Source organism: Drosophila subpulchrella, chromosome 2L (assembly GCF_014743375.2).
Source record: "Drosophila subpulchrella strain 33 F10 #4 breed RU33 chromosome 2L, RU_Dsub_v1.1 Primary Assembly, whole genome shotgun sequence".
Classification (NCBI taxonomy): Eukaryota; Metazoa; Arthropoda; class Insecta; order Diptera; family Drosophilidae; genus Drosophila; species Drosophila subpulchrella.
The window spans coordinates 8,944,562-8,963,985 of NC_050610.1; the positions used below are offsets into that span (position 1 = coordinate 8,944,562).

Sequence of the window (19,424 nt, forward strand, 5' to 3'; positions counted from 1 at the left end):
CCCAAAAAAGTCTATATGTTACTGTTTTTAAATAATTCATTAATTTGGAAATTAATTTTTAGGGGTAAAAAAAACCATGGCGCCCCAAGAAAGCTCTGAATCGTTCATCGGGATGCACCCCAGCTATAATTATGATTTATGCCAAACAAATATCCATGGGGATCTCCGGCAGACCAACCTTGAACAATTTCTGCACATTCAATAAGAACAATTAAAAAGAACATCCATAACTTTTAGATCGAACAAATGGTATCTACATACAATAAAAGTATCGGCACGGGCCACCTGCTGTCTGCCGGAGGTGCAAATCAAGAGGCAATATCGATGGATGGGCGATAGATATTATGGGATTATGGGAATTATGGAATTAAGGCCCCCCTGTAGATGGGTTCGTATGGGGTCGTTCGATAGCCGCTAGCTAGCTGGTCTAAAAATAAATGCAATGCATATCAAATTGGCTGCGACAGAGTCAAAGTTCGATAATAACAGACACGCACATTTTTGGGATGTGACCCATAGAGTCCACCCACCCAAACCACAACCCCCCAAAAAGCATAACGCCCACGTTTTGACCTTGTCTCGGTTGACGCAAGCCGATGTTTTATGGATCAGCTGCTCGCCAGCTGTGTGTAAACAAGTTAAAATGCCGGGTAAAGCTATGGGAAAGCTTTTTCAAGAGTAGATAATATGTAGTTGCAATATTTTCCGCCTGAGCTTTTCCCCACAAAAAATCTATTCGAGCCGGCATGTAGATATTATGTAAATTTCCACACAATCGATAACAGCTGCGAACGTAAAGCCCGACAAATGTTAACGCAACTTCGACTTTGGCCAGCATTTTCCGGCTGCATTCGCGCAATGTTCGCTGCAGGCAACAGACGCGTGTGGAAAATTCATGGGAAATATTTACCGTTAGCCACCCGCCTGCCGTATTGCGTGTAAAAAAGGGGCGTGTGCGTGCGCCTGTGTGTGTGTTTGGGCCAGGGAGAATTGAAAATGTAGTATCCCAGTTGGGCGCTCAAGAAGTAATACCCAAAGTACTAAAACTCAAAGAAGTGCCTTTATAATTTACCGATTTTCCTGACATTACTTTGGCCAAACTTAGTTTAGGCTTCCGCAATCTACGCTTAAAAATACATAAATATACTATAATGTTAAGATGTGTGGTTTATAATAAAATTACATAAATTTGCAGTTGTTTAAGAGCCCAATATCAAATCAAATTTGTTGAGAAAGGCGTAGAGTTTATTGGAAACCTATAGACCCTGAAAAGTTTCCTTTGACAAGTACACGAAATGCGCCAAAATTCTGCAGCTGAGCACGAAGTTCACCTTCACCCAAAGCGTATGACATGCATATGAAAAATCGATACTAGAAGCATCAGCAGTTGCAACACTCTACGGCCGCTCCCAGTTAACCAAATAAAACCAAGGTAGAGGTTCTATAAGCCCAGATATCGCCCATAAGGCAGTTGGGCAGCAAACGGGAAAGGGTTAGAGACCCAGGTATCCCAATACCCTCGACATGGTCGATGCCAAACCACAGCCACCCACTCCGGGAGCGATGCCGGGAACGGGAACTGGAACGCCACCGGCTGGCTTTGCCGGCGAGCGATCGAAAATCAAATTGTTTATGGAACGGACCCCCAGCATCGGGGCCCTCAAGTCCAAGTTCCTCACAGTGCTGGGCAACAGCAACGAGCTGCTCAACGGAATATCAAACAAGGTATGTTAGCTAGGGAGCGCTGCGTGAGTGGCGTGATTGTATGTCAAATATTATAATTGCATTATGTGATTTAAAATGATGATATGATAACTGTTATAGGTCACGTTAAATTATTATATTAAATTGTAATATGACTGTGGTTAGTTCTGCATGAATAATAATGGTATATTATAAAAGATACAGCCAACACCAAGGTTATAACCTTTTTCATAGTACTTACTGTGGTCTATTTAGTTCTTATACTTCCAAAAATGCTGGTGATATTTTGGTTTTAAAGTAACGTTTGTGATCAATGTACCTAATAACTAGATTACGATTAAAGATTGAACTTACATAATACAAACCTTGTAAGGCGAACCATTTCAAGAACATAAGTGCTAGTAAATCAACCTCTAGTCGTATTACTCGTAATATCCATAACTATTTTGTTCCGTACTGGATTATGTTATAAAGGCCCTGACAATAGGTTATGCTTTTGATTACATTATAATCACGACTAGCTATGACGCGCATCTCTAGGGTTGAGCTGGGTTAGCCTTGGTAATGAACGCGACAAGAGGTGCTTGGGGGTGGTGATGGGCTGGGCTGGCATGGCAGATTGTGTGTGGGTTCTGTCTATGCTGCAAAAGCAACTGACACTTTGATACTTTTGTTGTGCTGTTTGTTCTTGCTGTTTCCGCTTTGCTGCTGCACTCGTTTGACCTTCATTTAGAGGCCCCAATCTGCGTTTTGGGGGAGGCTATGCCGGTATGGCTGCAGATGGGCCTGGAATTGGAAACGGATAGGGGTTGGGGTAGGAGTATATGTATTCTCTGCTGCTCCTTTGTACTTGACTTTCTTTGGCCCTCAGCGCTGCAGCCTCGTCCTTGATTGAAATTAATTATATTTACACCAGCCAGAGAAGAGGAGAAGAAACAACATTCGATTTTCCTTCAGCTTTCTTTGTTTCGGATTATCAATTATGGAGAGTGTTCTTTTAAACACTCATCGCAGGTTGTTAAGATGGTTTAATTACACAAGTGTTTAATAAGATGTGGGCCAGTGGGGGATTTCATGGATTGCTTCTTCCCAAGAAATTTAAAATAGGTGATTGATTAAATGTCTATAAATGTAATGGAATAAATCTTAAACATAGAATAAATATTCTCCGAAGTGGGGAACACCTCTGTTTGTACATACTTTTCTAAAACATGTCATTGAGTTACCTGTCAGAAATGTCACACAATTAGGTTTAAATACACCATATTGAAACATTCATCAGTGAAGCACATTACGCACACCGCACATGATCCAGTTTCTCCTAAAATGTTTCTGTTACTTTGTTTACGTGCAGTTGACCCTTAGCAGCAGCAGCAGCGATTCAGACTACTGCGATGACGACGAGGATATACCCAAGTGTGAGTATCTTTAAGTTCTTAATAAATACAAGAGTATTATTAAATACATCATGGACTTGCTCTTCAGTTGACGAGACCATTGATTACACAAAGATCGACTTCGAAGGTCGTCGTGTGAAGGCTCGTCGAGCGCACGAGGAGATCATCTCAGGACGATATCGCCAGCCCAATTTGGCACCACGTAAGTGAACTTAAAAAATTAATTTGATGAGTTAATAAAGTTTTGACTTTTTCCGTTGGGATACTTCAAATTCCTTGAGATATTACACACTCTTATAGCCGATTGATTTAAACTAAAAGTCTTTGACTTAACCAAAAATCTAGGATTGATAAATATAGATTATTACGATTATTATTATGAAAGAAGGTGGATAAAAGTTGTGTTCGTTTGGATGTGCCAACTGGCAAAACATATTCGCTTTTATTTATTAGCAATGTTAACCTTTGATTTTAAAAGTAGTTCTGCTAATAAAATAGCCAAACCTAATTTTAAATAACTGTGAAAAGAAAACATCTTGTGTTCATGGTTGTATCTTGTAGATGTCTTTGACGATTTTCTTTCTTTTTCGAAACCCTTCTAACTAATTTACCCTTGACCCTCATTCAGGTCCCCGCCTGGAACCATCGCGAGGTCGTCATGCGGCGAGTAAACTGGCTGGACCACTCCGCTCTAGTTCTGGCTCCTCGAGCAGCTCCAGCAGCAGCGACGACAGCAGTTCGATCTCACTGCCCGAACCCATTGCTAATCGATCCCATGACGTGAGCAGCACCACCCGCTCGGATTCCATAGAGTCCCGCCACTCCGGCGGCTATGAGAGGGCCAGGCAAATTGCCGGAGCCCGGCGCAGTGAGATGGACATGCAGAGGGATACGCAGAGGACTGGCGAGGTGATCGAATCCCTGCCGCCGCACATCGATGTGCAGCCGCCCACGGAGGGGGGTACTGGGGGGACGGGCTCCGGGGGACGTCAGCAGTGGGCGGGCGGTAGCAACTCCATGCGCCTCCCATCGCGAAGTAGAGCCTCCAATAGCAGCACTTTGACCAGCCTGCGGGATGAGCCCGACCAGCTTTTGGCCAGCCCCAGCATGGAGTCCACCGACTGGCGGCACTTCATCCGCTCGGAGTCGCAGAACTCGGTGCCCTCGTGGGCATCTTCCATCAGCCTGGATTGTCGGGCGGGTGAGGAGCCGGTCAAGGAGTTTATGAAACACTTTACCGCCTTGCTCTTCGGTGGATCCCCGGCTGCCGTCGACCTGGAGCTGAAGTCGGAGTTCGGGGTGCTGCTGCGCCTGGAGATTGGCCGACTGTGGTTCACCCGCTTCCTCACCGAGCAGCGCCACAAGTCCAAGCGCCTGGATTCGGTCACCTTTGGCGGTCTGGCCCAGTACTTCGCCTTGGCTTTGTTCGAGTGCAGCGAGTGCGAGGATTACGGACCGGCGGCAGTGCTGATGAACCTGTGTTTCCTCTTCTACCACGAGGTCGAGGTGCCCGGCTGTGATCCCTATCGCGAGTACCTGTTCTCCTCGCTGCGCCAGCAGCCCATCTGGCAGCAGTCGCGCTTCTGGAACGCCATCTTCCATGACGCCCTGCAGGCGGAACGGGAACACCGGGGTCAGAGTCAGATGAGGCGCCAGCAGCGCCGCCAGCTGAAGCAGCAGCAGCGGCAGGCAGCCGGAGGAGCGGTATCAGGAGCGGTAGATGTGCCACCTTCCAAGTCGAAGAAAGGCGGCGACTCCTCGTCCAGTTCCTCGCATCAGGCGGTTCAACCAGCCACTCCGGCGGCTCCGGCGTCCACTGGCTCCGTTCCGGCCAACCGGAGGCAGAGCAAGACCAGCCTCACCCAGGCTCCGTCGGTCAGGGAGCAGGAGGACATTGCATTTCGGCAGCTTGGGTAAGTCCTTGGCGTTTTTTTTCTCAGTGGGTTGGGCCACATCCAGTAGTCGCATAACTTTAGTTTGCATTAAATTTCAATAAAATTTGTTGCACGTACTTTGGAAGTCCTTTGCTCAAAGCACGAGATTTAAAGATATATTGACTTAAAACCGATTTGATTGATTTTTTGATAACACTATATACGAAAACCATGTCAATTGAAAATTTTGCGATTAAAGCTAATAAATATATTTACTGTTTACGTGCACATTAAAAACTACTAATCCTTTAGTATCAAATATGTACTAGGAAAAATTCGTACTGTAGTGTTGCTTTAAACTTTCTAACCTTTGCTCAATGAACGAGCTTTGAAGATCTATTGTTTTAAATCCGATTAGATTAATTTGTTGATAACCCTACATCAGTGGTCGGCACACACATACCATCACAAGTTTGTCTTGCATTAGTGTGAGTGGCGCGCAGCGCTCTGACGCCTGACGATTCTCTGTTTTGCACTGAAATTGTCTGCCGCAGCAGCAAAAAAACACGCCGAAGCTGAGAAAAAAAAGACCCGAAGACCCAAGCCGAAGTCATACGAACATCTACGTTATACGTGAGCGAGCAGAGGATGGGCAGAACTCTTATCTATGCTCACTAGATAGGCCGCTGCCGACCCCTGCCCAACATACACATGAGTGTTAATTTGATTATTTTGCGTTAAAAGCTAATAAATATATTAAGTATTAAAGTTCTCATTCAAAAATATTAATAAACCTTTAGTACCAAATTAGTGTCAATTTGATTATTTTGCGTTAAGAGCTAATAAACATTTTAAGTATTAAAGTGCTCATTAAAAAATATTAATAAACCTTTAGTATCAAATTAGTGTCAATTTGATTATTTTGCGTTAAAAGCTAATAAATATATTAAGTATTAAAGTGCTCATTAAAAACTATTTATAAACCTTTAGTATGAAATATTTAAAAGGCAAACAAATACTTACTGCAGTGTTGCTTTAAACTATCTTAAATAAATAAATATGATACATTATAACTTTATTTTAATCCACAGGGCCTTGACTTGCAATATGCACTCACTAGGCACATCCCAAGAATTGTGTCTTGACTTCCTGAAAAAGAATGTGGTGGCCCTTAACCTACCAAAGGGTAAGAGAAATTAACATTGTCAGAAGTATTTAAATAATCACTATAATTTCCAAACAACCCAGATAAAGCCAAACTTATTAGAGACAATATCTATCGAATGTACCACGAGACGCAACTTTGGGGAGCCCGCCACGCCTGAGGTGAATTTAATGACCTTAAATCGTTATAACTGATGTAACCCCCTCCTAACTCTTACAGCAGTAACAATTGTAAAAGTACCTAACGAAATCGTGTTTCAATCTTCGTCTCAACTAAAGCTAAACTTTTGTCTTAAGTCAGCCGACAACTCCAAGCTAATCCTAACTAAGTAGCAGATCAATGAAGGTTTATCTGAAATCCAATGTTTTTACTCGTGTTGTTGTAACCGTAAAGATATTAACGAAGAAGGGATTCTTGTAACGAGTTTGGCATGCTCTGAAATTAAATTAAGAATTGCCTCAATCATCAATAAATCACAAAACATGTCGATAATTTAAATACTATAATTCTGCAAGTGTTATTATTTTTATATTATAAGTAATGATTAGTCTCATACCTTTTAGTTTTCCTTAAAGAAAAACGAATTCGGATCGCATATCAAAAAAATGTTTTAAGTCCAAGCCAGTTACAAGAATATCATTTCTGCGAAAGGTAGGAGGACATTTAAACAAATACTGATATGTACATGTATCTATAAATTGTGATAATAATATTTTGTGATTACTTTATATAGACCTAAATATTTACGTGTACCGGAATTATGCAATGCAAAATATTTAAAATATCGCAGTTTAAATGTTACAAATCAAGATCAATAATTATGCTATGTATGTTTATAATGTAAGAGATAATATTTAATAATTGTTTAATACATTCAAATTAATAAAAGTCTAACAAATATCAAATAGTTGCAGTAAAGTTCCGATCGGTCGAAAGATTTTCCTCCAAGATTTCAATTACTTTTGTACGGCAACCGCCAAAAAGTAGGCCATAGTTTGTACAAAATATCAAAGACAATTCTCTAGCATTTGAGCGAAATTTATTGATTTGAAGTTTTCGACTCCCATAAAATAAAATCAAAATACGACTTAAATACTTATATTATCTGTTTCTTTATTAAAATGATGCAACACAAGAACATTATTCGCTTAACTTTTTTTTGTGTGAATGAAAATATGTTTGAAATAAATTAAAAATTGTATTTTGTTAGTCGCATAGGTATGACTGGAATTTCTTTGTTGCTGCGGTTAATGGTTTAAAAATTGCACTACATAGAGGTTCTTGAATACTTTCCAGTTTGAAAAAATAATCGACATTAACTTAAGTCAAAATGTTTCATTTTCCATTATATGTTTTTCCGTTACTTGCATACGTTTAACAATTTTAATTTATTTAGTTACTTCTTTGTACAAATTGAACAAGCCCAGGGCTGTGTGCAGGAAACAAAGAGTTTTTCGGGCATTCTTTAACATTTATAAATAAAAACTAAATACAACTGACAGAAAATAATGATAAAATTTACAAGATTTCGTTATGAAATAATAAGATAAATATTAATAATAATAACCGATAGCAATAGACAAGCTAAAAGCTATAACAACAATTGCGTGTGTACGGATTGAACTTTAATTTCAAGATTTTCGACTTTTCTATTTTCATGTCAGGCCAGATGTTCAGAACTCAATTGACGGTCGGATCAATATTTCGTATAAATATATACAATGCACTCGAGAACCTAAGGTCGCTAGCTTTTCCATATATATATATATCTATGTACGCATATGTGTGTATCTCTTGCAGTAAGGCAAGTGGTAATTGGTCTCCGACTTGGTTGCCGTATCCTCGCCCAGTGTACGGCTAGTGTTGTTTTTATTTTTGTTGCGATCACAAGTTGGCGACCTAGTCCACGATGACCTGGAAGGTCACGGACCCCATGCGATCGCGGGCACTGCCGCTGTAGTGGATGTTCTTGGCCCAGGCACGGCACTCCACATCCAACATTTGACCCTTTGGCGGCGAGTTGAACTGCACGGCGACGAGGGGACTCAGATAGCCTGGTTGGTTCTCGTACGGGTAGTAGTAGCTGGGGAATCCCTGGGTGGGGAAGTACCTGATGTTCTCGAAGTGCTCCTTATCCTTGCCCAAGTGTCCGTTGCAGCTCACCCAGATTTGCTGGCGCTAAAGAAAAAAGCATAATTTAAATGGAATCCAGATGGTAAACCCTTGACCCAACCTACCTCCTCCTTCTTCGTCTCATTGATCACCTTCTTCAGATCATCTGGCATGCCCTTCTGCTCCTCCTCGTAAACCTGCGGCTCCCAGCCATAGATCTTGTTCAGCTTAAGGAATATGCAAGGCTGGTTCGTCTTATAGCCGTAGCTGTTGTTCTTCGAGCAGCTGCCAAACAGATCGATGTTGACCACGCAAACATCTGAGTGATTGCGGGTCTGTCCGAAGCTGCAGTGCTGCATCTTTCGACCCTCGGTGTGGTTGTAGTCTAAAATAAATATATTTATGTTTGGCTCGCTTGTATGTAATAGAAGTCAAGTTAGCTTACCCTTTAGGAAGTCATCAATCAGCTCGATCCAGTAATTACTCTCGGCATCCTTCTTGCCGTCGAAGGAGATCACCGATCCACGCTCGGTCTGCTCACTCAAGGGTCGGAATCCCAGGCCGGGATTGGTGCCAATGATCGAGTCGTCCAGCTTCCACTTGGGTTCCTCATCGTTGACGGTGGACAACAGACCCTGCATGCAAATGGTGAAGAGGGCGGCCAGCACGATGTAGAAGATCGTGTAGAACAGCATTAGCTGACCTGAAACGAATGAGATAAGATGGTAATTTCATTAGGATTAGTCAAAATATATTTTATACTAGAATTATTTGGTAAGGATTTATAAATTTTAATTAACTGGATATGTGCGGTGATTCTTATAATTGAGTATACCGTTTTCAACACATAGATAATAACAAAACATAATTAAGTATTAATTCGGAATTACTTATTCATTGTTAAAACTAAAACACATTCACACATCCGAAAATCTGAATACAATTCACATTTTTTTATAAACGGAAGCTTGAGTCATGAGCAAGAATGATAAATCTTTCTTTATAAGTCAGAGTACTTCTTTTCTTAATATGCTTAAAGGCGTACATAGTCCCAAGTTCATTATAAAAGATGTTTTGCAGTCTTTGCATCTACCTTTTGTATCTGATTACGATTTGATTGTTTCTGTCATTTGCGAAACGAGTGACACTGGATGAATAGGGGGAGATCTGGGATTGGGAATGAAAATGGGGATGAACAAGAGAATGGGGACAGGGCTTATGCAATCGAAAACGAGCACGCAGCTAATCGAACGCTTACGACGAGTGCAGTAAATAAGACCAGAAACAACAAACAGGGGCAGGTACCGGCGTTTTTCAGTATTTCAATGTCATTACCATTGACGACTCAGCTGGAATTCAGTGGGCTGTTTATCACTTCCCTGCGGCCACCGGACACAAAACACCGGACATCGGACATCGGGCGCCTGACTGGCCAAGCCCCATAGCAATTGCATAAATGAGCGACAACATCGACAAACCGAAATTGACAGCGGCAACCGAGCTCAAATTTCCAAACAAATTAATCGTATGAATGAATATCGAATACAATGCACGGAGCCCAAAGTACAGTAGGTGACAAAGGCAAGAGGAAATTACTCGATACGGGGTTGATATTGACCTGTTCGGGCAAACCGGTAGCACTCAGCTATCGATGGGCCTTGGTAAGGTCTTTTCGAAAGCGGTCGATTAAAAACTGCCTCGAACCAGTAAGTCACAATTTGGTTCTTCCATATTGAAGTACCCATTAATTAATCACTTGGTAATCGATTGTGTTCCCTTCGATTGGTGATGACTTAGCTGTTCTTCGGCTTATGTTGCACTAATAAAGCTGAGTCTCAAGAATTTTTAAGGAAAAACAAAATAGCAAAACTTTGTAAAAATGCCTTGTTAACTTTTTGTTTGATAACTTTGTGATCGAGCTTACATATCTACAATACTGCATAGGTGTTATCTCAAATGGCAAAATAGATATTTATATATTTTTGTATTCCTCACTTATTAAGGCACAAGAGAATATCCGGTCTTGACCGGCTCCAATATTTTATGACAGGAGCTATCAATTGGTAATCGATGGCCTTTGCCATCGGTTGGTAACGACTTTTCCATATTTGAGTTTTCTGTTGCTCATCAAAGTTTCAGAGTCCGCCAAATGGCTCGACTGCTTGTTGCCAAGTCCAAATGGGAAATAATTGCGTTCAAGTACAAGGAAATAAGTTTGGCAATGACCAGTGCGGACCCAGTCATAGACAAATGCCGGGGCAGACTATGGGTGGTGCGACGCCAGTCTTCCGCCGAACCTCCGAACCACCGAACCACCCAACCATCCAACCTCTACCCCATTTCCATTTCCAATCCCAATCCCAATCGCCGCCTGGCAAGGTGGGACGACGCGACGGCCTGTGGCGTTGGCCACCAATATCCGATGTGTAAGGAATTCTGGTCTACACGCTTACGATTACATGACGGCAGAGTCCCCAAACATTCTTATGTCTTCGCTGAATGAGGCATTAGAAAAACTCGCACCAGGAGGGACCGCCATTGCCTTTCCCACTGAAATCGATAAGTTGTCTACTCCACTTCATTGGATACTCGTACAGAAATATAATGTATACGCTATATAGAAGCCACTACATATGTCTACTGCAGGCCTTGTACTCCTAACTACGTATGCAGCAAATGTATCTGAAATCATGAATATATTTATTACATTTGTTTGTATTTTTCATGCCCCAGGGGGCATTGTTGCATTAGTGGAAACATCGTAAAAATATGGTTTCTCGTAATTTACTTTTTATTGCTAAGTAAAAACTTGATGGCACATATGATAAATGAGTTTTCTTTTTGATGGCAATGACACTATGGTAGAGATAAGGAAAATTACAGTCCCATTATACTCGAAAGTATTGGTCTAGGAATAAGGCCAACATTTCTAAATTAATGTTCGCTCCCTAAGTGAAAATTTCCATTTAAAATATCAAGATTTCAAGTCAATTTTGTTGCCAGACGATTTTTCAGTTATGGCATTTTCTTGCCTTGAAATGTGTTTATTTTTTGGAATATATGCCAAAGTTCCGAAAATAAACTTTCGATCTGGCAGCTATAATTACGAAAAAGAATCTGTCAGTAAAAGAGATCAGCAAAACGGCATTATAACATTTTCAAGCCAGAAATACTTTTATCCCGAAGGACAAGTGACAGAGAGTCCTCGTGTTCTGGCTCAAAACTTATTCAACACTTATATAAAAGTCAAACAAGATGTCGGCGGGCGGTATCAAGTTTATGCATAACAGTAAATGCGACTCATGAAGGAAACTTTACTTATATGGCCTGCCACCCACACTGGTACCCTTGTGCAACCAGTCGTGGTGAGTGGTTAGGTGGAGTGGTGCAACTCAGTGACCAAGTTTTTATAATAACACTGGACAATCATGGAGAGAACGAGGGCTTCGCTTATCCTTGTCGGTTCGTACGTCCGCTGGTGCGGTAAACAAACTTAAAGGACCCGTGACCCATATAAAAAGCGCCACTCCCTCCTCATCGACATCCCCATTCCCATCACCATCACCATCCACATCCCCATCCCCGGAAAACCCAACCCAAAAGTGCTGGAAACGCTCGGCGGTTTGCATGACCAACGATTGATAACCTCGCTCCGTTCTAGGCGTCATCCAAGTGAAACCACCAAGGCTACCCCGAGTGAGCTTAATAATTTAGTTACGTGTTGGACGCACATATGGCCAGAATCCAGGACACCACTTGTCAAGTGGCTTAATTTGCACATTTGACCAGTAAGCCGCGTAGTTGTGGGAAATCGGTTAACGGCCTGCACATGTGCAACCATAGCTCATTTATGTAATGAGTGTGTGACAAGTTGACTTTAGAAATGGCCAACGATCATGATATGGATAAAAATAAGTAAAACAGCTTGGAATATATAAGTTGTAGGATTTCGCGTATTTAGTTTTCAAGTAAAATCCCACGTTTAGTTACAAGGGCTGTTCTAGACCTAAAACAAGAAATTTGAAACCAACTTTGCATTAGGTTCTTAGAAATAGGGGTGTCAAATTGCCTTAGGCTTGGCTCTTACATTCACAGAAATGTACCCTTACTAGCTATATATCTAAATATGTAAATATGTACTTTAAAAGTCAATAAATCTTTCCACATTTTCTTTACCCTAAGTTAAAACCTTAAATTCCAATTACGTTAAACCTATAAAATTTAGGAGGCCTAAGCCATTATGTGATGTATTCCAACTTTATTATTAGCTAAGTTCGAATGTTTATATTTCTACATTTTCTTTACCCTAAGTTGAAAACATATATTCCAATTATGTTAACCCTATAAAATTTAGGAGGTCCTAGCTATTATATGATGTATTCCAAGTTTATTATTAGCTATGTTCAAATGTATTTTATATTTTATGTAATTAAGAAGACGTTAATAATTTAATCTTGCAAGATTATATTATTAAACCTTTCAAGGAATCAGAAAGTAGTTTTTCTAAGTGTACCTGGGCACGGGTGCCTAAACGGAACTAGGGGAAAGCAACAATTATGACGCCACCGAGACGAAAGTCCTGGCCAAGGAGAGGCAGAAAGAAATGGAATAAGAACAAGGATGCAACTTGTTGGTGCCTGCCATCATTATATTATACTCATTACCCCCGGACCAGATCCGGCCAGATTGAGTGGGTCACGTCACCTCCCCATCTGAATCCACCTACCATCCCGTCCCGTTTCGTCCTCATTGCCAATAAGCCGTCTCTGTGGCGCCGCTTTATATGTTGCTATTCGCCGCACCCTTTGGCCATGCGTCACCACCACAGGCACAAAACACAGACACACACACCAACACAGCAACACACCCAGGATCCTTTGGCCATCTTTCTTTTAGCCGTCTGTGTGCTTAGGGCCTATAGCATACTTTGCGGCATTTTAAGTGAATTAATTTCACATGTTAACGAGGGGAAGCCCCGATTGCCCCGCCCACGGCAAACATTGCAAACGTTTAGTTTGCTGATTATTTCTGGGTAAGAATGCGGGTGGTACGGGTCCAACCCCACTGGGTTTTTTATTTGGTTCAGGGCAAATTGGTAATTGCCGAATTGTTCAAAGTGCGTGGAAACAGGCAGCAGAAAAGTTTTCCGATCGCTTTCTATGATTGCGTTTTGTTTGAATATCGACAACTAGCTATAAGGTGTGTACATGGGAACAATGTTTATTTAAGCCTTTTAAGAATATGATCAAGAAAAAACTAAAAAAGAAAAATAAATATGAAGAACTAAAATGGAACTTGAAAGGGTAGAGTAAATAATATAGAATTTGTATTATTTCTTTGCCATAGTTAAATATTTAGAAAGCCAATATTTGCTTTAGTATAATGAAATAAACTGTCGAAAAGATAAAAACAACTAGAAAACCAAAGACTAAATTTAATTCTATACTGTTCAGTGAAAGATATATTTAATTCGAAATTAACTTAAGCAAATTAGGCTAGTTTCCTGTGCTTTAATTGAATTGTGTATTTTATCGTAGACTTGTCGCTATCGTGACAATTAGTTAGCAGCATGTCAATGTAAGCAGACTGGGGGGCGTGGCGGGGGCGATTAATGGGAAAATCAGATGTTGCCGGGGAAATGCGGTTCTAGCCGGTTTGAGCCCGATTTAGAAACTGGCTAGGGCACTGATTTGTCTGCCATCCCTGCTGATTTGCGGTTGCATTGATCTGATATCCGCAGCAGTATATTCTATACAGAAACTTTTTTTCTAAAAATACCTATTTAAAATGCCACGAGCTTAGTAAAAATATCGAACGAAAAAAAATATATTTTAATATAAATATATAATTTATTTTGATACCCCATATTTTTAATTTTCTCACTGTGCATACTCTAGAGAATTAAAATGTGTAATAAAGCGAAAGCATTTCCAAAAAAAAAACAAAAAATAAACACATAAACCCGCTGAACCGGTTCTACGAGAAGGTTCATCCGCTCCTAAAACTCAACCAGCTTGAACCTAAACAAGTTCTCATTGCGTTAATTAATGGAAATCAAAGCCTAGCCAACCGTCCAATGTTTTGCCTTCGTTTGGAATCGGAAATGAAATCGAATTTTCACCGGCGATCGTAAATTAAATTGGGGAATTTAGATCTAGTGTGTGTTTTGCTTGACTTTAGCTTAGAACTCGACACTTTTTTGCATGGGGTCGTTGCCATTTAATACTCCCACTAATGCACCACACATGACTAAAATTGCCGGGCAATAAGCAGTGGAAAATCAAAAGGACATGCACCACGAACCCGATTTAATGATAGGAATTAGCAGGAGGCAAAGCAAACACTTTAACCTTTGTATGTATATTATGTATGTCCAGAAAGTAGTTTTCATTAAATAGATATACCGACATCTGTTGTGCGAAGCAGGTGTGTCAACAGAGGGTTAAGTTCTTCGGGGCTGGGCTCCCATAACAAGCGAGTTGAGACTTGGAATTAGCATAAAAAGTTATTACAGCTTTTCGGAGGTTCTCCTGTGGCTTTAATTTGTTTAATAAATTATACATCAGTTTAAACATTTCGATAAATTGGGAGCGAACTCGTCCAACTTAATTAAAAGCAAACAAATGACGTCAAGGGAATTTTTCAGTGTGTTTCCGATAAGAGGTTGCGAACATGTGAACTGTGGTGTCCATTTGCATACATAGGTGCTCCATTTAAACGTCCAGAGAAATGCTCGAAACTATTCAGAAATTCTAGTGTTTCAGCAGTTTGTATTGCAATCGACAGCTCTTTGAAATATTGGTATCGTGAGAGCGAGAAATCCCACTTTTTCTCTCTGAACGAAACCTTGAATATGTTTACAGAACCCATTATAAGAAGGCAAATATTATAGGCGATAAAAGCGATCTGCTCTCTACTCAGCACCCGGCCCTCTCACGTTTTCCCCCAATTCCCTACTTTTGCGAACGTGAATCCGTGTCCATTTTCGAGAACTCAAGAATTCGCATTATCGTTGAAATATGCTTCGCTATGCTTTGTGGGTAGCAAAAATCGAGGGATCGGCAGCCAAATTATAAAAGGCAATTAAACAAGGAAAAAACGAATGAGTGGAAGCAAAGCAACCATTTGTTAATTTTCAGATTTTAAAAAAGCTTTTTAGACTTGTGCCTGCCTAGATTCTTGTTACTTAGTCTGTAACACGTTGTCAGCAGTTGCTCAAGACGGTTGTAATTCCTAATAATATTTTTAATGACTGCCTATAAAAAATCCCCTTTATCACGTTGGCTCACAATGTTTTTTATCTTCTTTACGGCGGTTGACTAAACATTTTCGAGGGAGATTTCCGAAGCAGCTTCTCTACCTCATCTCACTTCTCCCACAATATGACTCGTCAAATCAACTGATAAGCCTTATTTACAAAACACACGCTTTGTATATATAGTTTCCATAACCAAATGACGGACATGTGGCTGGTTATATGCAATAAACAATAACATTTTTGTTTCTATGTACAGAGAGATTGTGGAGTTGATGAGGATATCTCATTTGGTTGTTATATGGAGCTCTATCGGTAGAATGTTAGAATGCGTAAAAAGATAACTCTAAAGACGAGTCATTGCAAGAAAATTTGGAACTCATTCCTCACCAGTTTTTGCACTTTTGACAGTTTTATATATGAATATATATTATTTAGAAAAAAAGTTGAAACTGTCAGTGGTTAGGATAAAATTTTTTATAGAATCCGTGCTTGAATTACTCGAAATCTCACAATGGGGGTATTTTATGATCTTTCATTAAAATCCCACCTATGATTTCAATTTTTTTCAAGTGCAATAGGATTACTTACTCCAACTTTTGCCGGTACGTCCGAAAAAGGTTCCATCCTGGGGATCGTAGATCATTTGCGAGAAGGTTTGCTTCTTCGCTGGCTGCGGGAATTCGAATTCGCCTTTGCCGCCCTTTCCGTTATTCTTTGACATTTTGGCGCAGTTCTTTCGCACTTGTTTACGGTTAGGTTGTTAGTTTTTCGATTGGATTCGAAAATTAGTTTTATATGTTTTTCGTCGATGACGTGGACGGGCGCGAAGGCTATGAAAACTGATTTTCGTATACGTAGAGCAGTCTATATGCGATGATTCAGCAGACTCGGAAATGAATTCTCATTTATTTTCGCACTCGCAGCACTCTTGAATATATTTTGAAAATCTTGTAATTATGCAATTATTCGCGGTTCGAATACTCGGTCGGTCTGCACCGCTGTTAAGTGAGTTAGAACCGATTTTGGGACGCGGAAGAAGCCGGAACGGAGGCAGAAAAAACACAAACGGACTGGGAGCCACGAGAAGTTGTTGCCAACTCTGGGTGCCGCTGCTTCCTGCGACTGCGATTGGGGATGCGTGCTGCGTGCTGCGCTCTCGGCGAAAGATCACCAACTAAGCGAACGCAGCCCCAGCGAGGCGAAAAACGGAAAACAACGCCAGCGTTCTTCGCCCCTCAACACTCACACACAGGCACACCACGCGCCTGGCTCTCTCTATCTCTTGCGTTCTCCCAACAAAGCTTCAAGATAAGAGTGATGTGGCACTGAAAGAAAGGGGAGAGCCCTTTTCAGGGAAATATATATTTATTTTTGGAAAATTAAAAATTGATTTTAAAGGACTTTTCACTTTAAGGAAAAAATTAGTAGAGATGATGGGTCCTTAGAAGCGTCCCGAAAACTTATACACAGCTCTGATGGGATCCTTAAGTACCTGAATTTAGAACAGCTTTTTAATATATTACTTTCCCTCTTTAAGAAAGAATTAGGACGAATTTCAAATTTCCTTTTAATAAGTGTGCAGTTCTTGTTGCATATTTTTTAGCACCACCCAAGGATTTGGGTGGTACATGCAGGATAAGAGCGATTTTATACAAACCTAAAATATTGGTAGCTAAATAATTAAAGTAAAACCATATTTAGGGTATTCAATTGCGTTGCAAAAGTGTAAACTTTGTGAGTTTGCCAGACGTGAATTTTGAACGCCCTCTATTTTAAAACATCGTTGCAGAAAGTTGACGTACAAAAGAAAGATAACTTTTAAATTTTTGTATTGCTCCAACATATAATCTAGGCCTTTTATTAACTTCTCTCTCAGACCATCGCTTAGTTTCGACCTCTCTGGCTCGCTTTCTTGGGGGTTTTTCTTCCATTGAAATTGTTATTGAATGATTTTGTTTTATAGAAGACAAATTTTTTTCTTTTTCATTTAAATTTCAAATTTGTTTCTTTCCTTTCACTGTCATTACCATGGATTTAAACCCAACTTTTCAGTATATTTTTAGTATTTTAGATCAAATTCCTACCCATTATTAACCCCTTATTTCTACACAAGTACAACAGATTTGTATACATAGGCTGGGGAGTTGTAGGCCTTGAAAACTGTTTTGTATGGAAATTGTTGTTGGAACTGCTTACACTTTTCAAACGTTTGCAACGCAATTGAATACCCTAATTGTTAGATGAGAAATTTTTCTTTCATTGCTCTCTTATAGTTTCTGGGAACCTTTAGATAGAAGGACGGGGCTAGATCAAATAGGAAAAAATTGGAATCAGAAATATACATACTTTCTAGTGCATTAAATAAGTACTGTGAATAAATATAATACCAACAAAATTGTAACACATGAAGTATCCTCCTTGGAATCTCAAGAAAATTGTACTTACAATATTAAACATTCGCAGTGTTGCATGTCTGTAAAATCTGTGGTTATAGGTATAGGTACATATAGTTGTTTTCTCGCAGTGTGACGCCGACAGCTGTTGAACGTTTTCGACACTTTGCCAAGCAACAAAAAAAGACCAAAGCAAAAGCATGTGGGCTAAAGGGGGTGGTGGGCAGCGGGCGGCTTAGCCAAGGTGTGTGTGTGTTAGCTTGTGGTTTCGCTGTGTCTTACCTTGCCTCTCTCTGTCTCGCCTTTTCTCTCTGACTCTTTCACTGGCTACGCAAATAGAATAAATGATTGAGTGTGCAGACAGCGGCCAGACGACAACACACCCGAGGGTGGTTGATTGGGCCAAGCAGTTTCTGCCAGTGCAGCCGAATGCTTTGTATAAAAAGGCAGGGGCCCCACTCAACCCTCAAAGAGTTGAATGCGCCCCTGCTTTATAAATATTAAAATACAAGGCACAAAGAAAATCACACGCATACCAGCACAGTTCTCTCACAATCTTTCGCTCTCCCACTCTCTTTTTGACATGCGCTAAGAGTTGAGTACATTGGCTCCAATACACTCCACCCACAACCCCCGCCCCGCGCCACCCGCTCCACCACACTGCCCACCTCCCACCACTGTTGCTCTCATTATGCTCGCTCCCCAATAAACCCGCTTTGTTTTGCTTTTCCACGCTCTCCCAAACTGTTGGATCAGTTTTTTGGCTGCTTTGGGCCTTGGAAATTTCCACGCGGAAAGCGGGAAAACTTTCTTTGTTATTGTCCCTCAATCATTGTTCGTCGTCATCAGCATCTGGATAATGCTAATGCTGCACTGAAGAAAAGAATAGAGCTTCATTACACATTTGTTTTCGTTAAATATTGTTATAAATTATATTTCTGTCACACAGAGAGAAATATCCAAGAACATTGTTCTGGAATTGGGAACATGAGAACTTTAAAACCGATGAGTACATTTTGGTATCAATGTTCTCAATATTAGAACATCTTTTAAGTATACACTACGGACTGAACTAATAGTTTATTTGTTGAGATATACAATGTGCATAAATACCGCCAATTAAACTTCATTCGAGCAAAATAAAAACATTTTCAACTTAAAAATGTCGTTCTATTTTTAAGAACATTTTCAACTTAGATGAGAACGTCAGAATTTTCTCTGCGGACATTAAGTTTAGCTAATGATTATTTTTGCCTGTCAGTTTTGTATAAAAATTGTATTTCAATGCAATAATACCTTAAACAGGAAAAAAAAAAATATTTTAAGGGTTCCAAAAATGAGGCAGTTTTAAAAATAGTAAAAAAAATGGACACTCTAAATTTTTTTTAAAGAGTATTATTTAAAAAATGGGTTTACTACTTAAAACCATTATTTAGTAAAAGAGCCCATTGTAACTATACTTTTGTCGAGTGTATGAAACGTTGCCTAGTGTCAAGAACTTTCGCATTCATTAATTCCCGC

At 40.3% G+C, this 19,424-nt stretch overlaps 2 protein-coding genes across 5 annotated transcripts; one reads left to right on the plus strand and one right to left on the minus strand.

The window, feature by feature from the left end:
* The first annotated feature begins 859 nt into the window (after positions 1-859).
* LOC119546300 (uncharacterized protein KIAA0513) lies at positions 860-7,239 on the plus strand. Of its 4 annotated transcripts, none has more exons than XM_037852489.1 (8): positions 860-1,025; positions 1,196-1,725; positions 3,059-3,122; positions 3,190-3,303; positions 3,730-5,014; positions 6,067-6,161; positions 6,224-6,301; positions 6,360-7,239. In XM_037852489.1, the coding sequence occupies exons 2-7, from the start codon at positions 1,525-1,527 to the stop codon at positions 6,298-6,300; spliced, it is 1,836 nt and encodes a 611-aa protein (XP_037708417.1). In that variant the 5' UTR covers positions 860-1,025; positions 1,196-1,524; the 3' UTR covers position 6,301; positions 6,360-7,239. The 4 variants fall into 4 exon arrangements, with proteins under 4 accessions (XP_037708417.1, XP_037708416.1, XP_037708419.1 ...); XM_037852490.1 differs by having other exon boundaries at positions 882-998; XM_037852488.1 differs by having other exon boundaries at positions 860-1,725.
* A 253-nt stretch (positions 7,240-7,492) lies between these two features.
* On the minus strand, positions 7,493-16,687 carry LOC119546301 (sodium/potassium-transporting ATPase subunit beta-1). The gene is made up of 4 exons (XM_037852492.1): positions 16,099-16,687; positions 8,698-8,955; positions 8,378-8,637; positions 7,493-8,318 (listed from the first exon to the last, which is right to left on the minus strand). The coding sequence occupies exons 1-4, from the start codon at positions 16,229-16,231 to the stop codon at positions 8,040-8,042; spliced, it is 930 nt and encodes a 309-aa protein (XP_037708420.1). The 5' UTR covers positions 16,232-16,687; the 3' UTR covers positions 7,493-8,039.
* Positions 16,688-19,424: the final 2,737 nt, after the last annotated feature.